Raw genomic sequence first — 19,912 nt, 5'->3', positions numbered from 1 at the left:
GGTTTATCAGGTTCACAATTCACGTATGACTGAAGGCTCGATCAGTCAGTGGTATGTAGCTAATGTGATATGATTCACTTCATTGCGATTAGTTCCAGCTGCTGCCTGTGAGTGTGGGATGGGGTTTGGTGTATAAATTCCGTGTTCAGCAGATTATTTTTATTCATGTACAGGTCGGTGTGCTCTAGGAGGACGAGAGTGGGGATGATGTGGAAAAAGTACCCAATTGTCATACTTGAGTAAAAGTAAAGATACCTTAATAGAAAATGACTCAAGTTAAAGTGAATGTCTCCCAGTAAAATACTACTTGAGTAAAAGTCTAAAAGTCTTTGGTTTTAAATATACCTAAGTATCAAAAGTAAATGTAATTGCTAAAATATACGTAAATATCAAAAGTATAAGTCATTTCACAATCCTTATATTAAGCCTCGAAATGGCACAATTATTTTATTTTATTTACTGATAGCCAGGGGCACACTCCAACACACAGACATAATTTACAAACAAAGCATTTGTGTTTAGTGAGTCCGCCAGATCAGAGGCAGTAGGGATGACCAGGGATATTATCTTGATGTGTAAATTGGACCGTTTTCCTGTCTTGCATCTGCTAAGCATTCAAAATTGTAACGAGTACTTTTGGGTGTCAGGGAAAATGTAAGGAGTAAAAAGTACATTATTTTCTTCAGTAATGTAGTGGTGTAACAGTAAAAGTTGTCAAAAATATAAATAGTACAGTACACATACCTCCAAAAACGACTTAAGTAGTACTTTAAAGTATTTTTACTTAAGTACTGTACACCACTAGGTGTGGCCTAATCCAAATTCCATGAACAAGTTTGTAAGTGTGCTGGAGGCGTGAGTGCCCATCTCGCTCCAGATCCGCTCTCCTTCTCCCAGCAGCATGCCTTGCTCAGCTGTACGCACTTCGTAAATTGTTATCTGAAAGCTGATATTGAATCTGATTGGATAGCTTGTTGTTTGAGTGACAGCGCTGAAGATAACGGTTAATATGTGCGGAGCGCTCAGATGATTTAATGTTGTAGAATGTTTATGGTGATCTCACGATCAGGGCTGCTGCTTGCCTTGCTACAGAGAATCAAATTAAGCATTATGCTCCACAGCTGTTTAGAACTTGTATTTTGTTGTTTTTAGTTGTATTGATATGTATGTGTTGTTAAAACAAGATGGCTTAGCGGCTACAACCTTCTCCCTGTCACACTAATACAGTATGTCTGGCACTCATCTTTTCCCATTGAATGCAATGTATTGACATAAACATCAATCTAGTGACACACTTCTTTTACCATTGAATGCAATGTATTGACATAAACGTCAATCTAGTGACACTCATCTTTTCCCATTGAATGCAATGCATTGACATAAACATCAATCTAGTGACACTCTTCTTTTACCATTGAATGCAATGTATTGACATAAACGTCAATCTAGTGACACTCATCTTTTCCCATTGAATGCAATGCATTGACATAAACGTCAATCTAGTGACACTCATCTTTTCCCATTGAATGCAATGCATTGACATAAACATCAATCTAGTGACACTCTTCTTTTACCATTGAACGCAATGTATTGACATAAACGTCAATCTAGTGACACTCTTCTTTCACCATTGAATGCAATGTATTAACAGAAGTGTAAATTGGTTGATGCTCATCTTTTCTCCTTGACTGCAATGTTTTTACATAAGCTTTAAGTAGCTGACGCTCATCTTTTCCCATTGGAACCGCAAAGCCTGCTGGGAACATGGCTAATTGACAGAAGCTTCAATTGGTTGATGCCTAACTTTTTGAAAAAATGTGACAGAATTACGTTTTCCTATGATATCATGTTGGGATGGTGTGTGTGTTCCTCTGTGTGTGCTTTCCTGTGTGTGTGTTTCGGTGTCTGTTACTGTATGTCTGTATCTGCCGATTATAAGGGAGCCCCTTAGACTCGTGAAATTGAATCAAGACGTCAGGCCTACAGCTACTGGCCACCCTGTGCACTGGCACCTGTCACTCACAATGACAAATGAGCACTTGATTACATCATTGGCCCCTTTAATGGTAGATATGGGAGCATGGGGGGTGATTGGGGGGAGTTAGGTACTCTGAGGGGCTGTGGAGGGGCGTTGGTGGGAGGAGGGGGGAGACAGGGGGATCCCACCCCAACATGCAGCGGAGGGGGATGAGAGCTTTGATTTCCACTCAAGGGCACCAGGGGTTTCCTGACAGGGGGAGTTGAGGTCACTTCGCCCCTGAATTCCTCTACCCCCTCATCCTACCCCCCATTCCCCATGTCCTTAACACTCTACTCTGTGTTTTGTCAGCTGACCTGTTGCTACCTATGTGCGAGAGGCGTTTAATGAGTTAATAAATTAATTGACGAATTGTCTGTATTTGGATTCTATATCGGAGTTGTTCTGAGACCTACAGTAAAACAGTCCTTCCTGTAGATTATAAAGAGCTCCTTGGTGTGTAGAAAGCTACGTAGTGAGGGAAGTGTTCCTCACACGAAGCAGGAGGAGGAGGAAGGAACAGCAGGATACAGTTAATGACATCGAGATAAGATTGCAACAGTCTGACTTGTCTTTTTTCCTCCCGGCAGCCCCTCCTTCCACCCCAAGCAGGGATGGTAGATATTATTCCTGTGGGGGATCTCGCCTCTTCCATTCTATCTCTCAGTTCCTCCTCCCTCTCAAACTGTCCTTCTCACACTCACTCTCCGTGTTTCTCTTTCTGTTCCTAAAGGTTGCTCTACTTATCTGTCTGCCTGACCATCTTTCCATCTGGACGCGGTCTGATAAAGCAACTGTGTGATTGTGACCCTCTGATCATGTCCTCAAACTCTTCTCTCTGCCATCACCATCATCCATTTCTCTCTGTGCCGAGTGAACTCTATGAGAGGAGAGAAAGGCCGAGAGGAGAAGGAAGAGGGAAACCTGGTGACCAAATGTTACTGCTGCGGTGCCTGCCTGCCTGCCGGTGCCGCAATCGTTAAGGTAAAATTACAAACAGTACCAGGAGGGCTGAGGTCAGTAATATGAGCCTACAGGGGTAGAGGAAGAGGTTCGAGGAGAAGAAGAGGGAGAGAGGTAGAGGAGAATGAGAAAGGGTAGAGGAGTGGAAGAGAGGATAAGGATAGAGAAATATTGAGAAAGGGAGAGAGAGGGAGAGTGAATAGACAGAGTGGGAAGATGAGGGGGATAGGATTGATGCATGGGGATAGCAGAGAGAATAGAGTGGACAAAGGAGGGGAAGAATGAGAGTAAGCAGACAGACAGACATTATTTTGCACCATACAGATGTAGGATCTTAATATGGGGCAATTTGCTACAGCAGAAAAATGATCCTGTAGCAATAGGAAATGTGAATTATTATGTGGATTATAATTAATAGACATTTTTTGTTGGGCTTGATACATTTGTGACCGACCACCTGGATTCGGTCTTACGTAACATTTGAAATTGTGTTTTTTTACATTGGATAAAAGCAGAGATACAGAGCTACAAAATGATATATCATACACTGCATTTGAGAAACAATGGAAAGGTAATTCTGCTTTGAAAGTTGATAAACTTGTAACCCCACTTTTGAGAAAATGGCCTTTGAATGTTTTGGTACACCTGCTGGAGAGCTCTCCTTTGTCTACACCCATTCTGCATTGTTCACACCCTCTTAAACCAGCCCCACCCATCTCTTTAAGGATTCACATGTGAGGTAATGTGCTAAACAGTGAGTAGTGTGGTAAATATTAAGGCTAAAAGTGGTAAAAGTAGTAGCCTACAATAAGGAAAAATTCCAGGTAAACAGAAAGTGTCTAGATAACAATATTTTATTAATATTAGATGACGCTTACCCAGACACACTTGTCTAAATTGATGGGTCATGTGAAAGAAATTATATAACCCCCAGCCACATCCAGCTAAGTAGATGGGTCTCTACTCTCTCTAAAAATAGATACAGTAGTGTCAATATAAAGAAAATAATATACAGTATGTACAAGAACAATATCAATAACGATAACAGTGATAGATGAGGTAGTTATATGCATACAATCGGGGATAAAGTGGCTGAGAAGCAGGATATATATTTTTTATAGTAGCAGCAACGTATGGCATGTGTGTTAGGAGAGAGTCATTTGAATAGAGGCACTGCAGATAGTTCCCAGTCATCAGCACTTGCCCCCAATGATGAACTGGTTCGTCCAAACCATGCATGAACAAGTGAATCTATATTCGGAGAGCCTGTTTCTGTCCTGCCCTTGACTTTGGTGCAGGGCATGTGATGTCCATAGCCTCATCGTCGCAAAACTCCCTGATCTGAAAAATATAGTTTGTCAAGCTGTGTCCAGTCCAGGTGGTGCTTGTACAGGCAGACCATATATGGGAGGAAGGATGTCAGCGTTGCGCTGCAGCTGAAACCTGGTCCCGACTGAGTCCGAACGCTCCTTGGCAACAACAACACCAGGCTCCAGAGCATCGAAGCTGTAAAACAGGAAATAACCATTCATAACAATCAATTCACCTCCCAAGTTTAGATAAGAAGTACGAGTCAGGTGTCCAGGTCTGTCCTGGGCTTAGTGCTTGAGATGTGGGCCCGCAACTTTCTCTACAGATTCCTGAAGAAAGACAGCCCGATTACACGTACCTCTGGAAAATACAGAAATAATGTGAGATCCATAAAAGTAGTGGCAATCATGTTGGAGGTAAATTCAATAATAAAAACGTGTTGTTTATGCTTTACATAGGAAGTGTTGTCATTGATTCCTTGTAGAGATGCCACACCGCTGATTTCGTCTCATGGGATGGCAGCAGCTTTCAACCAAAGTGTTTGTGTCCTGGGTGGCGTCCTGGTAATACTATTGCATTATCCTCTGCGTAGTTGTTGTTGAAATTCACAACTCACTGCAAGACCTCATGCTTCAGGTGTAACCTGCCTTGCTTGGGCCAGCTCTCTTTTTGATGGGAGGCATTACACCATTCTCCTTGTATGACTGGTGGAGGAGAGTCAGGCGTGTTCTACTGATGCTGAAAGACAAATTCCAGATACAAATATTTTGCATCATTATACAACAGATAACCGTAATCACCGTCAGACACACCTGGCTAACATGATGGGTCATGTAATCATCTGACGAAGTGGAGTCTTTTGTTTAGACATGCTAGCTAAACAATGAACCATAATCCTAATCCATAGAGTACTAGAAATACAAACCGATTGTCATAGCGAGCTAAAATTAACCAAATAGGTTCATTAGGCTTTAACTAGCAATGAAAATGGCATTTGCATGCGCATTACTACACAGATCATACACGTAATGTTAGCTAGCAGGCCAGCCATCTAACGTCAGCTAGCTAGCTAACAGTAAGCTTTAACTTGGGGTCTTTCGTTTAGACATGTCGCTAGCTAGCAAAACAATGAACCATAATCCCAATCCATAGAGTATTAGCAATACAAACCGATTGTCATAGCTAGCTAAAGTTAACTAAATAGGTTCAATGTTAGCTAGTTAACATTAGGCTATAACTAGCAACGCAAAATGGTATTGTGAGATTACATGTATGATCTGTGTGTAGTAATGTTATGTAAGCTAGCGAGCTAGCCATCTAGCATCAGCTAGCTAGCTAACAGTAAGCTTTAACTTGCAATGAAAACAACTTTGACAAAATTAGAAACGTATACCATCTGAAACTCTAGCTAGACTCTTACCCGTATACATGGATGAACGCTTCACGGCAGACTGCAATCCCTTTCATTAGATAAGACGTCCTGTGTCGTTTCCATTTTGTTTGTACAGCTTGCTTGACCCGTTGTGTCAAGTCACTCTGGTTCACACTGACCGTGTGCAATGCCATAAGAATCATCAGATCTTTCTCCCTCTCTGTCACAGATGCCATGGTTGCCCTTAGTTTGAAGATGTAATACGGTTCTATTCATCTCCTTATCATTCCACTGATTTCAAAACATAGTCAACTTCTTCCGCGACAACAAATCAAATCAAATCGTTATTTGTCACATGCGCCGAATACAACATTTGTAGACCTTACAGTGAAATGTTTACGTACAAGCCCTTAACCAACAATGCAGTTAAGAAAAATAAGTGTTAAGAATAAGTACAAAAATGAAAGAGCAACAATAAAATAACAGTAGCGAGGCCATATACAGAGGGTAGTGGTACAGAGTCAATGTACGGGGGCACTGGTTAGTCGATGTAATTGAGGTAATAATGTACATGTACTGTAGGTGGTTTGAAGTCAACCACCGTCCCAGTGGAACCTTAGCACAGGCCTATGCTATGGTCCAGCCCTTTCCCAGGCCCTCAGATTGTTCTGGTGTTTGCAGGCCACTTTCACCTGGCCATTGAGGGCCAGCAACGTACTCCAGTCCCCATGAATTCCAACCATTAACCTTGGCCACACAACCACTACACTGTGCGACTTAGCACAGTCTTTACTGACTGAAGACAGGCAGATCCACAGCATGTAGATAGTAAAGCCACTCTAATAGTAGAGTTCAGTGGCCTTTTTTGCTGTAACATGATGCAATGTTGTGAAAAACTTCCACAGGACAGTATAAAAAGTATAAGCCAAAAGAAATGCGCTGTTAAACACAACCTGAGGTTATGATTGAAATGAAGCCTCCCCTCTCTGTCTGTCTGTCTCTCATTCTCTCTCTCTCTCTTTCACCTCTCAGACTCTACTAGAATTTCACAGCAGGTTATTGATCTTCATCCCTCAATTTAAAAAACAGAGCAGTCCGCTTCCGCCACATTGATAGACCCTAACAAGCACCGTTTCTCACACATCTCTTTTATCTTGCAGTCCCTGGCTCTCTCCGAGCCAAAATGGAGAGCAGGTCCCTTTTGTGACAGGTTCCTTTTGTGAGACTGAGACAGTGGAGTCGAACCAGAGGAATGCTCAACTCCCCAGGCATCACATCACTCTAGTAATATCAAGTGTTGAAATAACAACATAAATGTATTTAGGAATAGTTTTTTTGGTGAATCATAGCTTGTGAGGCCATTATAAATCAGTTCCTGTCTTATTTTTCACTTTTCTGAATTGATTTCTGCTATATTAGTGCTATTATGCTGTTATTAATCGTTGCAGAGTAATATGCTTAAGCTAAAGTTTGGATTGACCAAGAGAGACATTTCTCTATAATCTCACCATTGGTGTCATTTCCTGAAACTACAGCAAATGACAATCAAATGCACATTACAAAGATGACAGAGTCCTGCATGCTTTGGCTAATGTCTTGTCTACATGGATTGGAGTGAGTCCTGAAGACATGTTGGCCTGCTAACCAGTATTCCAGTCATTCTCTGACATATCCTTACTCACAACGACCTTAACTAATTACCCGAGAATAACCCTAGCATGATTCAGAGCCCTGTACCGCTGTTGTACGATAGCGATGCCGGTGATACGCTCCTTTGAAGGGATGGCTTGCGTTAGTTTTATCGGTGCGGTTGCGGTTTAATCGATGCGTGTACAACTCATTGGCTAAACGCTACCAGATACCATAGATGCTATAACAAAGTTCAGATACCACCACCCCCCATCCCCCACCACACGCACACACTTCTCTGATGGGACCCCCTATGCAGTGCAGTACACCAGGTGGTGAGCAGAACCCAACAGATGTAGTACTGAACTAGAGGCTACATCTGCCTAACCAGAGCCACGCAGACTGGGTTCAACCATAGTGATGTATAGGAGCTGTCAGAGTCCAAACCCCAGCCCATCTATTAGGGCAGCGTCATGGTTTCATGTGGCAACTGAGTTTGTGTGTGACTGTCTGTAAGTGCATGTGTGGATGTGTGTATAAAGGGGGAAGGGTGTTGGAGGATGTTTTAGGTGGGTGGGTGGAGTGTTGGTAGAAGAGGAACAGCTCATGCCATGCAAAAAAATGTAAGTAAAAGAAATAGATTAGGAATGAATAGCAATACGTGTTAAAATTTGGCAAGAGAGAGTGATAGAGAAAAAGAAAGCGACAGCAAGAGAGGGAGAGATAACGTGTGTGTGTGTGTGTGTGTCTGTGTGTGTGTGTGTACCGTTCCTCTTCATAAACTCCAGTCCTGGGAGATGGAGTGCACTGCCAGGTCGCTGCTCTGACTGTCTTCTGGGAAATGCTGGGTCACTGTGAAATAACTCAGGGATATTTACCATTGACCATTTGTCTTAACCCCAAACGCACATAAAAACCCCAGCGCCTGTCATGGTGTTAGACCCTCGCCCAAACATTCAGAGCCCCAGGAGCCCCCCTCAACACTCCTCTAACCCTCCTCTCTCGCTAAACCATCGCTCCATAAAGCTATCTTCTGACTAACCTCTGAACTGTCTTTCTGGACGTGGAACTAGGACCGAAGACAGAAGTTGACCGTCAATTCTAAAAAGTGAATTCCTCCCTCAAGTTGTCTGAATGCCATTTATACAGAGAAACAGGGAGATGGGTTTAGAACTTCCAGGTACAGTAGCTAGCTAACTTCCTGGTACAGTAGCTAGCTACCCCCCTCCCTTGCCCCACCAAATACTGCTTACTTAAGCAATGATGGTCTACCCCCAATAGAGCCCTCCCCCCATGTCTGCCACATCCATGGTCCTCTGCATTACTCCAGGGCTCTCTAAACAAGCCTATCCTAGCCCACTACCGTGCTAAAGTCCCCCTATAGATCAGTTACAGAAGGGGGCTCAGCCATTCTCTATGTCTATTTACTCAGCCAAAGGTGTTATTGCTGCCCATGCAGACCAAATGATAACATGCATTTAAACATAATCATACTTAGGTGCCTATAATCTGAGGCTGTTTGAGGAGATTGGTGGTAATGGGATATGGAGATGGGAGAAGGTAGCTGGCGGCTGTTGATTGGGCCTGCTGTCAATTTGGGGATGGGCATGCTTGTTTTTACAGAGATGAGAGTGTGATGTCATTTAAGCTGTGGATCACATTCAGACCGTGACCCTACTGCAGTCTACAGGCAATGGGCCTTACTCAGACGAGGCACCAGGTTGGTCCACACTTTTAAAGAGAGATAATATATTAGAGATCACCCTTTACTGGCCCTTTGAGGTGGGTTCCAACAAGGGTGGATGCAGTCCAGGAGTTTAAGAACCAATAGAACACCACTAGCTCTCACCAACCAAGAAGTTGGAAAAGCGGTTGAGGATGTTGGATATGTTCAGAGCCACATTGTATGCGCCAAGGCCATCCTAAGAAACAGAGAGAAAAGATGAAGATACTATAAATCCTCCCACTTGTGTAAGAGCCCAGACAAACAGGACTAGCACCTGACGGATCTCACAATATCCAGGCTAGGGACCATATAGGCTACTGTTTCTGGCTCGTGTGGGCGTCTGTTGCCGGGGGAGATCAATGTTCCTCTCCATCGGCCTCTGTGTGAAGTGTAGTAAAAAAAAATCCTGTCTCGCCGGTCCTAATTGATGTACAGTTTCCTCTGTGTCCAGGCACTGCTTTCGGGAGGCTAGGCAGTTTGAAAGGAGAGGAAATGTGGGGGGGGGCACGAAGGGGTCAAGTCGTCTCGTTTGTGCTGGTCCCTAGGAACAATGACAGGGGGCTGCTGTAGTGAGGGGGTAGTGGGGTGAACGTACCCGAGACAGAGGGGTTAGATGTGAAGAGGACGGGGCGTGGGGGGGGGGGGCGGGACATGGATGTTGCCAGAAGCAGCAAGGAGTTGGAGAATGTGAAGAGAACTGGACGGAATCATACAGTAAGTCATGCAGCCCAAGAGCGTCATAAAGGCAATGTGATTTTCATACAGTGGGCTTTAAACACCAACATAAGCAAACAAGTTTGCCCTGAGGGTTGTTACTGAATTAGCAAATGCTACTTACCATTCTTTTTAATGAGTTGACTTCTGCCTTGGGTATGGTATTGTGTTTTTTTATGTTCAGCAGCAAGGAGGCCATGGAATACTGATTGTTTATTTGATTAGGTCATTTTCTTGTTCGGTAAACTTTGTCATGCATAAACACACACTACTACACCTTTCACAGACACACACACTCATGTTAACACACAATCACTCGCTCTTCAATACATTTACTTATTCATATTTCCCCCTGTTTTCGGGTCGGCATTTCTCCCACACGCAACCAAGTCGCTTATCTATTTGTGCATTCGGAAGCAGTCTATTGTCCGAGGGTTGGAAGTTGCCAGGTTCTCGTGGTGTGGTATTTTACATTTAAAAAGGACCACCCATTGGGCTCGGAGGGGACAAATTCCCATCGAGACGTCTGTTCGGAATATTAATGGGCTTCTCCTGGGAAAACTGCCCACTGATTGAGCCACTCCAAATCCAGTGTCCCTGCTTCCGGCCTCTGGGGAGTGGGTGTATGCGCCAAGCCCGGGGTCTGGTACTCACCCAGTCAATTGTGTGCGTCACACACAGTTAGAGCATAACTCCGAAATGTGGTTATTTTCGGACTTCGTACAGTCATGTAAAGATAGAGAAGGTTGGTGTGTCTCTGTGCCAGTTAAATGATGCACAAGCCTATTGACACTTAATCATAATGGATAGCATTTAAGATTCCATTTTCTCTGTCTCAAAACACTTTACATTGTACGGGGGTAACTAACCCAATCCACCACCAATAGGTGCACTGGGATATTTTCAGACCCAGCCAGAGATCCTATAGTGAACAGGAACTGTTTTGGTCCCTCAGTCACCAGTATCAAGGCTATAGGGTATCTTATGGCAATCAGTAACAGGCCTTTATTTAGACCTGTCCCTCAGAGCAGCTGACAAGACAGACTGTCTATATGATTAGTTCCACGCCACAGTTGGGCAGGGCAAGCTCTAGTGGGGGCCCCAAGCGAGATTTGGTTGGGGCCCCCCCACCTCACAGCAAAACATTAGTGTGTCAATCCCCTTGACAGTAGAGAGAAATTGAAGTTCATTTCCTGCAATTCTACACATTGCCATGGGGCAGAGAGAAAACATACTTAAGCCATGTTATTGATATTTGCATGAGAATTACTAACAAAATCTATGGGGACCTTCTCTGGTCATAAATAAGCTATAGGTCTACACAGACAAGGTAGCTCAATGAAGACAACCCAATAAATATATAAAGTGACATTTAGCAGACGCTTTTATCCAAAGCGACTTAGTCATGCGCACATATATTTCTACTTCTGGGTGGCCCTGGGAATGAAACCTCACAACCCTGGCTATGCAAGTATCCCACCCGGGCCCGAGACTAACATGGCTCACCTACCAGACTACGCCGGTTCCTGTTTAATGAGGTGGAACACCTCAACCAGGACAAGACAGGTTTGTGACACGCAACATATTGATTGGGTGATGAGCAAGACAATGGACAAGGCAACACTTTAAATCAAATATACCATTTTATGAAAATATTTTTGAAATGTTATAAGTGAAACTATCTGGCCATAGTCTGTTTTAACGTCGCCATTATAAATAACAGGCGGTGATACATACCCAGATGGTGGCTTGCACACTACTCAGACAACTAGAATACCTAGGATTACAATCACATTAGCGTCACTTTAAGAGCAATAGATGATCAGATTATTAATAGTTACAAATACCCAGCAAAGCCACCATCACCACGGCGCTCTCCCATTAAAAAAATAAAAAGCCAAAACCCCCTGAAAGCAGGGCAAATTGTTTACAACAGACACCGCTATAAGCTAGCACCAACCAGACCTCAAACATTTGTAGTCTCGCGCTCCTGGCACACTGCCCTAACAGGTACTCCACCCCAAACACAAATGCACCACGGGTTATAAACGAGACCAAGGGCGTGAACTGCAGTGAAAGAGAGAGCATAGTTAAGGGATGTTCCAATCACGGGAGGAGGGTGGTTGAAAAAGTTCATACAATTAAGCACAGCAAATCTCCAAGTCACAGCACACATGCAACCAATGAATGGCAATCAGCGGTCGATCAAGGTCAATTACTTGCGAGATCATGCAAAGATCAGTGAAAATTCAATTCATATAAGAGCTAAAGTCCACCCTGTAACACAAGCGCCATGCTCTACCAACTGAGCCATGCAGGACCAAAAATAGGCGGATGGGTTGAGGATGATGCTTAGCAACATGCCTTGTCATAGGGCGAGAGCGTTCATTGTATTTCAGTGCACTGCTGGGACTGAGCCTACACCCCAGCATGTGACTTGGCCTGGGAGCACACTGGCGGGGGAAAACATCCATGTGAAACATGTCATCTGTCCACTCCTAAGTGCTACCATTTCCCCATTAGAAGAGCAGGGATACTGATGGCTTTTTCAGATGGGTTGGGCTGCTTTCAACTGAAGTCATCTCTCTCCCTCTCTTTCCCTCCTTATTGCTCATTTTCTCGCTCTTCTCTGCCTCCCCCTCTTTCCTTCCTGTCTAGGAATCGATTCCAAGGTGCCAAACTGATGTCTTCCAATCGGATCACTGGAAACAGGTGCTAGATATCCTCCTCCCACCTTGATCAGCCAATGAACTAGGTGCACAGCCAGATCATATAATATGGTGGAAATGACTGTATGTAATTGTCATTGACACTTAAAGAATAAGGTAATTACATTACATAAGTGGATACTTCACTTCTATAAACAGCTACAGTGGTAGTTTTAATTCAGCAAGTTACATCTTTCTCTCACACCTTGATGAATGTTTCTAGTATGCCTAAAAGGCTACAATACACTGTCACTCTCACTTCTCGGGTTTCAAAAACAATGACTGATGCCATATAAAACTATGCATATAGTGATTCTGATGATGATTTTAAAAACATACTGTACAATAACATGGATACAATTATATTTTTGACCGACTGGATCGATTCGGTCTTATGCAGCAACATTTGAAATGGTGTTTTATTACATTGGATAAAAGTAGAGACTCTTGAATGAAATTGTATATCATACACTACAGTTTAGGAACAATGGGAAAGTAATTCTGTTTTGAAAGTTGATAAACTTTGTCTATACCCTTTCAGCATTGTTCACACCCTCTGAAGCCTAGCCCCACCATCTCTTTTAAGGATTCACATTCATGACAACAGCAGCCTGGTGGTCCAAACTAGCATAACTGGTGTATTTTAACACCAATAAACACATCCGTTTAAAAATAAATTTTGCAACTTTCTAATCAATGTTTTGGTTTGTTTCTAGCTTGTTAGCATAGCTAGCTAACGTTAAGTTAGTTAGCTAGCCAGTTCAAATAATGACCACATCATATAGCTGATAACGGCTTAACTTTAGCTAATTTGTATTAATTATTACAGGAAAATAAACTCACAACAAGATCATGATTTACAAGTTAACGGCATGCTAATTACAGAAAAAATCTTGCCAGTTGTGAGTGTGGCAAAATAAAAGCAGGGCATTCATTATAGGCTAATTTGACTTTGGTGCAGGTCATGTTGTTCTTCACATTACCGTCTCTGGTAAACACACACTCTATCAAATAAAATCTAAGTTGATTTGTCACATGCACAGGATACAGAAGGTGTTATGGTACAGCGAAATGGTACCTTGCATAGTAGAGTCTTTTGATTAGACATGTAGCTAGCTAGCTCATGACATTACTACCTTGCATGAATCTGCAGATAGCAAATCAACTAGATTCAATGTTAGCTAGCTAACATTCGGCTATAACTATCAATGCAAATGGCTCTGAGATACAAATAATATTACTACTCAGATCATACATGTAATATTAGCTAGCGAGCCAGCCAGCTAACGTTAGCTAGCTAGCTAACAGCACGCTTTAACTTGCAATGAAAACAACTTTCTGACTAAATTTGAAACGTAAAATATCGGAAATTGTAGCTAGCCAGACTCTCTTACCCGTCCGTATACATGGATAAATACTCCTTCCTCTATGTCACAGATGCCATGGTTGCCCTTAGTTTGAAGATGTAATCCAGAGACAGGTGTTTTATACAACAGCCTTCTGTGTGTTCTGTTTTTGACTCCCTCCACATATTTGCAATTAAAAGCCAGAATTTTCTCCATCTCCTTAGCTGTCATATGCTGCTTCCACCGGACATTCCACTGATTTCAAAACTCTGTCCTCCAGAAAGTGGAGAACAACACTTTTGCAGTTATTTGTGATATCTTTCATTAAAGCTGTATTAGAAAGGGTTACCTACACATACTGAGCAGCCCTTTGTTTCTGTGGCTAAACCAACTAGGCTCTATTTTACTCATATTTACAGATGGCATACAAGTTTGTTATTAAGGAACATTGAAGTTTACATGTTCCAGAAAGCATTTCTGCCATAAAACACACTTTGATCAAAAATAAATGTTTACGTTCGAATGCTTGTGACGCGAGACATAAGACTAGTTTCCTGAAACGAGTCACATTTTATGGTCCTCCTATGCCTTGTGTCCATACTATAAAACTGTGGTTTCAAAAATCACAATAGCTTCCAAAAGGTGTGATTCATAGTAGTAGAGAATAGGAAAATGGCACTTGGTCCCCTGGTGTTGTGAAGCTTGTAAATATTTCCTTGAGTTTACCTTCAAAAGGTGGCAGCACTGACAATCTTTAAAGAGAGCTTTGCTGGTAGGGAAGCAAAGTCCCCTGCTTTAAATTGAAAAACATGAACGTTTTTTTCACGGTTGTAATGTTTTTCTGCAGAGTAGCCTCTCCCAGTAAAGCTCCAGAGCCTTACAACATGCAGACAGGAGGAAGGAGGGACCCCCTGTTGCTCCAGCTGACGGAAGAGAAAGAATGAGAAAACAAATGAGAAAAACAAGGCTTCTGAGAGAACTGCCTTCTCTCAGGCTCGCTCTTTAACTCTTTCTGTCTACCTCTCTGTCTCAATTTGACTAAACAGTAAAATTCTGAGGTTGATATTGGGTTGGTTTAAATGTTATGAATTCCAACTTATAGAGAGGTGTTATGCAGCATAATGTTTATCCATATCAACTAGATTCCTTGTTCCCCCACCCTATTCAATAAGTAGGTCATGTATTGTGCAATAAAATATCAACAACCATTTTGTTTCTAGAGTATTTTCTCTTTTATTGCAAATACAATACAAAAGTTAAGCTTCTTTTTAAGACAGTACAGTAACATGTTAAGCTAGCTGAAGAAAATGACAATTTGTTCAGATGCATCAGAAAAAAAACATCAATACTGAGATAGTACTGTATGTGTCAGGACGTTAAAAAGAAAGTCCTTAGAAAAGACAGGGATGCTGGTACCTCTAATAACACAAACATATTAGCCACAGCGTAAACATAACTAATTGTAAAACTTTGTCATTATGCTCAAAACGTATTTCCAGTTTAGAATCCAAACTTCACAATTAACAATAATCCGTACACAACTAGATAACAAAAAATGACAAATTAAACATTTAAAATAGAAACATTTACATACGATAAATAAAGCATGATGATTACAGTTTGTGTCATTTTTTAAGTAACCCCCTCGGCTAAAAAGACCGGTTTATATGACATTTAATATCCAGAAGGTAACTTATTTTGAAGACAAATTAATTAATTGTATAAAATATAAAATAAAGAATAAAATGCTAAATAATAATTACTTTGAAAATAAAATTAAGCTAATAAATAAATTAAAGGGTTAAGACTGAGAGGGGGCGGGAGGGGGTGAGAGGTGGATCAGGCAGGGGGCTGTAAAACGACACTGGCGTGATGGTGGACTGCAGGGGACGCCCGAGAGGTCAAAGGGCACTTCCTGTGGCTGTCAAACACATGCTGTCAGACGGTAAGTAGAATCTCAGCTGTGACTTCTCTCTTCTATAGTATGTGCTGTAGCACACACACATCCTATCACCCAACCTCTGATATGCTAGGCACTAACGGTGCAAAAGGCTGGAATCTCCTGCACAAAACGATAACGTCCAAACTTCTTCCCTTGCCATTCACAACATGCCCCTCTTACATCTAAGAACGTGCTATAATCATAATAAATCATTGATGGAGAAACCCTAAACTGCACAAATACAAATGTAGTTCATTTTGTTGGATGCCACAGCACATATAAGCACAATGCACTGCAGGAAGACAAACAAAAACTAACACAACCAAAAAAGGACAGAGATTTACTGCCTGTAAAAAATTCCACCAGAGAATTGAGGCCATAGAATAGATAACTGCACTACTGTGGTTTACTGCTGAACTGGATAAAAATAAAGCTTTTTCTCTACAAATACGTGTTTAAAATCCCCCAGAATAGCAAACTGCCAGAGTAAAAAAGGTAAGAAAACATACACAGTACCTACTAAAAATATCAACAATTTAAACAGTCCTCACAGAGGATTTCTCAATACTCAAAATATGTTTCATCAATACACAAAAAAAAAAGGCACGTTGTGAGCCATTCGGATCTAATTTCAGTTCTCTCAAGTCCAGCTTTCCTTCTTCTTCTTTGTTGTCTTCTCCTCTGTTGTAAATTCAAGTGTCTGTTTGCTGGGAGCTAGATGTTGGAATGTTGTGACAAAGTCTCCCTCTGCAAGATGGGCATGTCTATCAGTCTATGTAAGTCTGTGTGTAGATGACTGTGTCCTCAGGGCCGGGAGAGCTGTGTGTACACTGGCTGCTGGTCCCAGTGATGCTGGGGACTTTGGGTCTGTGGCACGGAGGGCACTCCTGTTGTGTCTGCGATGGGGGTGTACATGGGCCTCTGGCTGGGGCTCATGTAGCTGCTGAAGGAGTAGAGCCCTGAGCCCTGGCCCCCGGCTGCGTGGCTGTAGTAGGAGTTGGTGCCGCCCTGGTGGTCAGAAAAGTCATACTGGGCGCGGGTGATGGAGGGGTAGGCGGAAGAGCTGTAGTGTTGCAGGTTGAAGGAGCCGTAAGTGACGTGCTGTGGGGGGGAGGAGTTCTGCTGATCGTTGTAGTGGGTGGGGCTCAGCTGCTCTGTCTTGATGTGTGTGGGGGTCCTCTGGTTCTGAACCTGCTCCCCTCCACTACCCAGCGTGGTCAGGGAGTGCTGATGCTGACTCTGGCTCTTGGTCATCCAGTTGTGCCCTGCGGTGCCCCCTGCTACCTGGCTGACTGCGGAGCTGCTGATGCCATAGGTGCCGTTGTAGGAGACCTGGCCAGCGGCAGTGCCAGGAGCGCCTGGGTGACCGTTGGGGGGCAGGTACTGGTCAAACTCGTTGACATCGAAGGTATCGATGTGGGAGATGACGTCGCTGCTCAGCTCACCGATGTCCACATCGCGGAAGTCAATGTTGAGCTGACGACCCGTGCCTTCCTGTAAGGGGCGACCCTCGCGCTTCAGGTCCACCTTGCCCACTTGGATGTCGGTCTTAGGTGTGGTGGGAGGGGTGGGGGGCCCTTGGGACTGGCCTGAGAGAGAGAGGGTGGGTTACATATAGAATACATATTTCTGTAATACAAATCTCAGAGCAAGAGCAGACCCATGGATTTAATTGAAAAGGAAAAATAAGGGCTGTACAAGTGGTCAAGCATGAGTGGAATAAGAAATGGGTCTACACATCAAGTTAAACTAACAGAGAACATATATGATAATATCAGTCATCAGCTTTTCAAACAATCAATATTTCATACAGGTTTATTCTTATAAAAAGTCTAGCAGCATTGAAGTGTCAAATATACATTGATGAACACATGTTGAATGAGACCAATGCAATAGGCACTACGCATTTTATTTCTTCTTACCGGAGTGTTCTCCGGGGGAGTGCACTTCTCCTATGCTAGAGGCTGGAGAGTCAGCTTGCTGGAGCGCCTTGAAGATCGCTCCTGGCGATATGTGCGTCTGCTCGGTGCCGTCCTCAGACTCGCTTTGTCCGTTCTTCATGGACTTCCTTCGCCGGGGCTGGTACTTGTAGTCGGGGTGGTCTTTCTTGTGCTGTACCCTCAGGCGCTCTGCCTCCTCCACGAACGGACGTTTCTCTCCCTCATTGAGTAGCCTGTGCGTGAAAGGCAAATAGATACATGAGTAAATCAAATATTAAACTGACAACCAAATAGTTTACTACGAAGGTTAAATGATCACAGTATCGAGTTCACATGCGAGCGTGAAATGCATGAGTAAAATTAGAATTGAGTTTGCCTATTAAATAAAACTATTTTCAGTAATAAGACCACAAACGCGATGCCACTCGAAATAAACCTTTGGAAGTAATGACAGAGAGGAGTGAGACTCACCTCCATAGTTTCCCCAGAGTTTTGCTCAGCTCCGCGTTATGCAGATGAGGGTACTGATCAGCCAGCTTTCTCCGGGCGGCTTGCGCCCAAACCATAAACGCGTTCATCGGTCTCTTGACGTGGGGCTTGTTCTTACTAGATCCGTTCACTCGGACTGGCATTGGCACCAGGGTCCAGTCGTAGCCCTTCAGCACCTGGGACACCGCGTCGCGGATGCACACAGGGAACTTGTCATCGTCGTCCTTCTTGAACTCGACGATGGGACCGTCCGGACCCATCAGCAGACCGTTCTCTGAAGGTCTGGTGTTCTCGGTGTCTGAGCCAGAGCCGGAAGGGCACGGGGATCCCGCAGAGTCCTCGGACATGCTCGGGCTCGGTGCGTCAGAGAGACATTTGTCTTGTTCGTCTGTCATTTTCAGGAAGGGGTCGAGTAGATTCATACGAAAAATGTTGTCGAACAATTACGCACAAAATATGAAAGTACGGCTCTTGAGGGTGAGATCCCTAGAGATGCTTTACACACGAGGAAAAGTTTGACCAAAGTATTTAAAATGTCCAAAAGTGGATAAAAAGTAACAGTAGACGTTATTTGCTCCTGCAATGAGGCAGTCAACTGCACAAAGCCTTTTGGAGAGAGAATGTCTTTATGCATATGCCTTTGTAAAATATTGTATAATAACCTAGTTTTGTTTGCAGGCGTCTCCACACTCGAGCAACAGCTGATGATTTGCGGCAACTTTTTTTTCCAGATAAAAAGAGAAAGTGTTCTAGTCTGTCTCCAAATAGTATCTCCAGAACGTGCGCGTGCTTTGAACTGAAATCCTTCGCAAGCGGACTTTATAAGTGAGTTACTGTGCGGCTACAGAATACCGGAGAATAACCAAATGTGATTGGTCGACAGAGCATAACGAACTGAAGGAATTGGATCCCTACGCCCCCCTCTCCTCCACACACACAGCATATGCACAGACAGTTTTACATTTTGTGTACAATACTGATGTAGGTATAATAATTAAAGTACTGAAATTGATTTTGGTTTACAAATATATGTTTATATTCTTAAATCAGAGACTATTCGAGTGTCTCATCCATACACTTATATTTAAATATTCTTATTCCATTCCTTTACTTAGATTTGTGTGTACTAGGTATCTGTTGTGGAATTGTTAGATATTACTTGTTAGATATTGCTGCACCGTCGGGAAACTAGAAGCACAAGCATTTCGCTACACTCGCAATAACATCTGCTAACCATGTGTATATGACCAATAAAAAATAATTTGATATGATTTGTTTAACTCACACCTTCAAAGTTAAACCAGTAAAAAAAAAAAACGAATACTTGACGAAATAAAACATTGAGGATGAAATCATGGAAATAGGCCCACCAATTATGTTTCCATTATGACTCAATTTGTCTGCATGCAAAATCCCATATCGAAAGGCATACAAAGTCATACCTTCATACAATCGAGGGTCTGTAGTGACCATGCCCTACGGCTATTATGTGCGACAAACAAAGACCACAGCAGATACATTACAAATATATTTTAAAAAACAATTTATTCGATGCATACCAAACCAATTATTATTTTTACTGGTTCAAAATGTCCATACAGTCTTTACCGTTTGGTTTGCAGAGAGGGATTGAAGGCGAAATGAAATGTTGGTCCATGCATGCCATGATAACATATGCCCATAGGGGGAGACAGCAGCCCAGGAACTTACATTACAACGTGTGCCTTTTTCTGGAGGACATGAGGAACACAAGAA

The 19,912-nt window shown here is 42.8% G+C and overlaps 1 protein-coding gene and 1 long non-coding RNA gene across 3 annotated transcripts; one reads left to right on the top strand and one right to left on the bottom strand.

Moving 5' to 3' along the window:
• The first annotated feature begins 2,212 nt into the window (after positions 1-2,212).
• LOC139580969 (uncharacterized) lies at positions 2,213-14,727 on the top strand. Of its 2 annotated transcripts, none has more exons than XR_011676127.1 (3): positions 2,213-3,001; positions 12,391-12,487; positions 14,634-14,727. It is a non-coding gene; the product is annotated as an uncharacterized lncRNA (long non-coding RNA). The 2 variants fall into 2 exon arrangements; XR_011676128.1 differs by having other exon boundaries at positions 2,215-3,001; positions 14,639-14,727.
• A 267-nt stretch (positions 14,728-14,994) lies between these two features.
• On the bottom strand, positions 14,995-18,961 carry LOC139580968 (transcription factor Sox-9-A-like). The gene is made up of 3 exons (XM_071410191.1): positions 18,140-18,961; positions 17,651-17,901; positions 14,995-17,317 (listed from the first exon to the last, which is right to left on the bottom strand). The coding sequence occupies exons 1-3, from the start codon at positions 18,577-18,579 to the stop codon at positions 16,533-16,535; spliced, it is 1,476 nt and encodes a 491-aa protein (XP_071266292.1). The 5' UTR covers positions 18,580-18,961; the 3' UTR covers positions 14,995-16,532.
• Between the last annotated feature and the right edge of the window lie 951 nt (positions 18,962-19,912).

The sequence above is a fragment of the Salvelinus alpinus genome, chromosome 7 (genome assembly GCF_045679555.1).
Source record: "Salvelinus alpinus chromosome 7, SLU_Salpinus.1, whole genome shotgun sequence".
Classification (NCBI taxonomy): Eukaryota; Metazoa; Chordata; class Actinopteri; order Salmoniformes; family Salmonidae; genus Salvelinus; species Salvelinus alpinus.
This window is presented reverse-complemented; position numbering and strand designations above follow the sequence as displayed.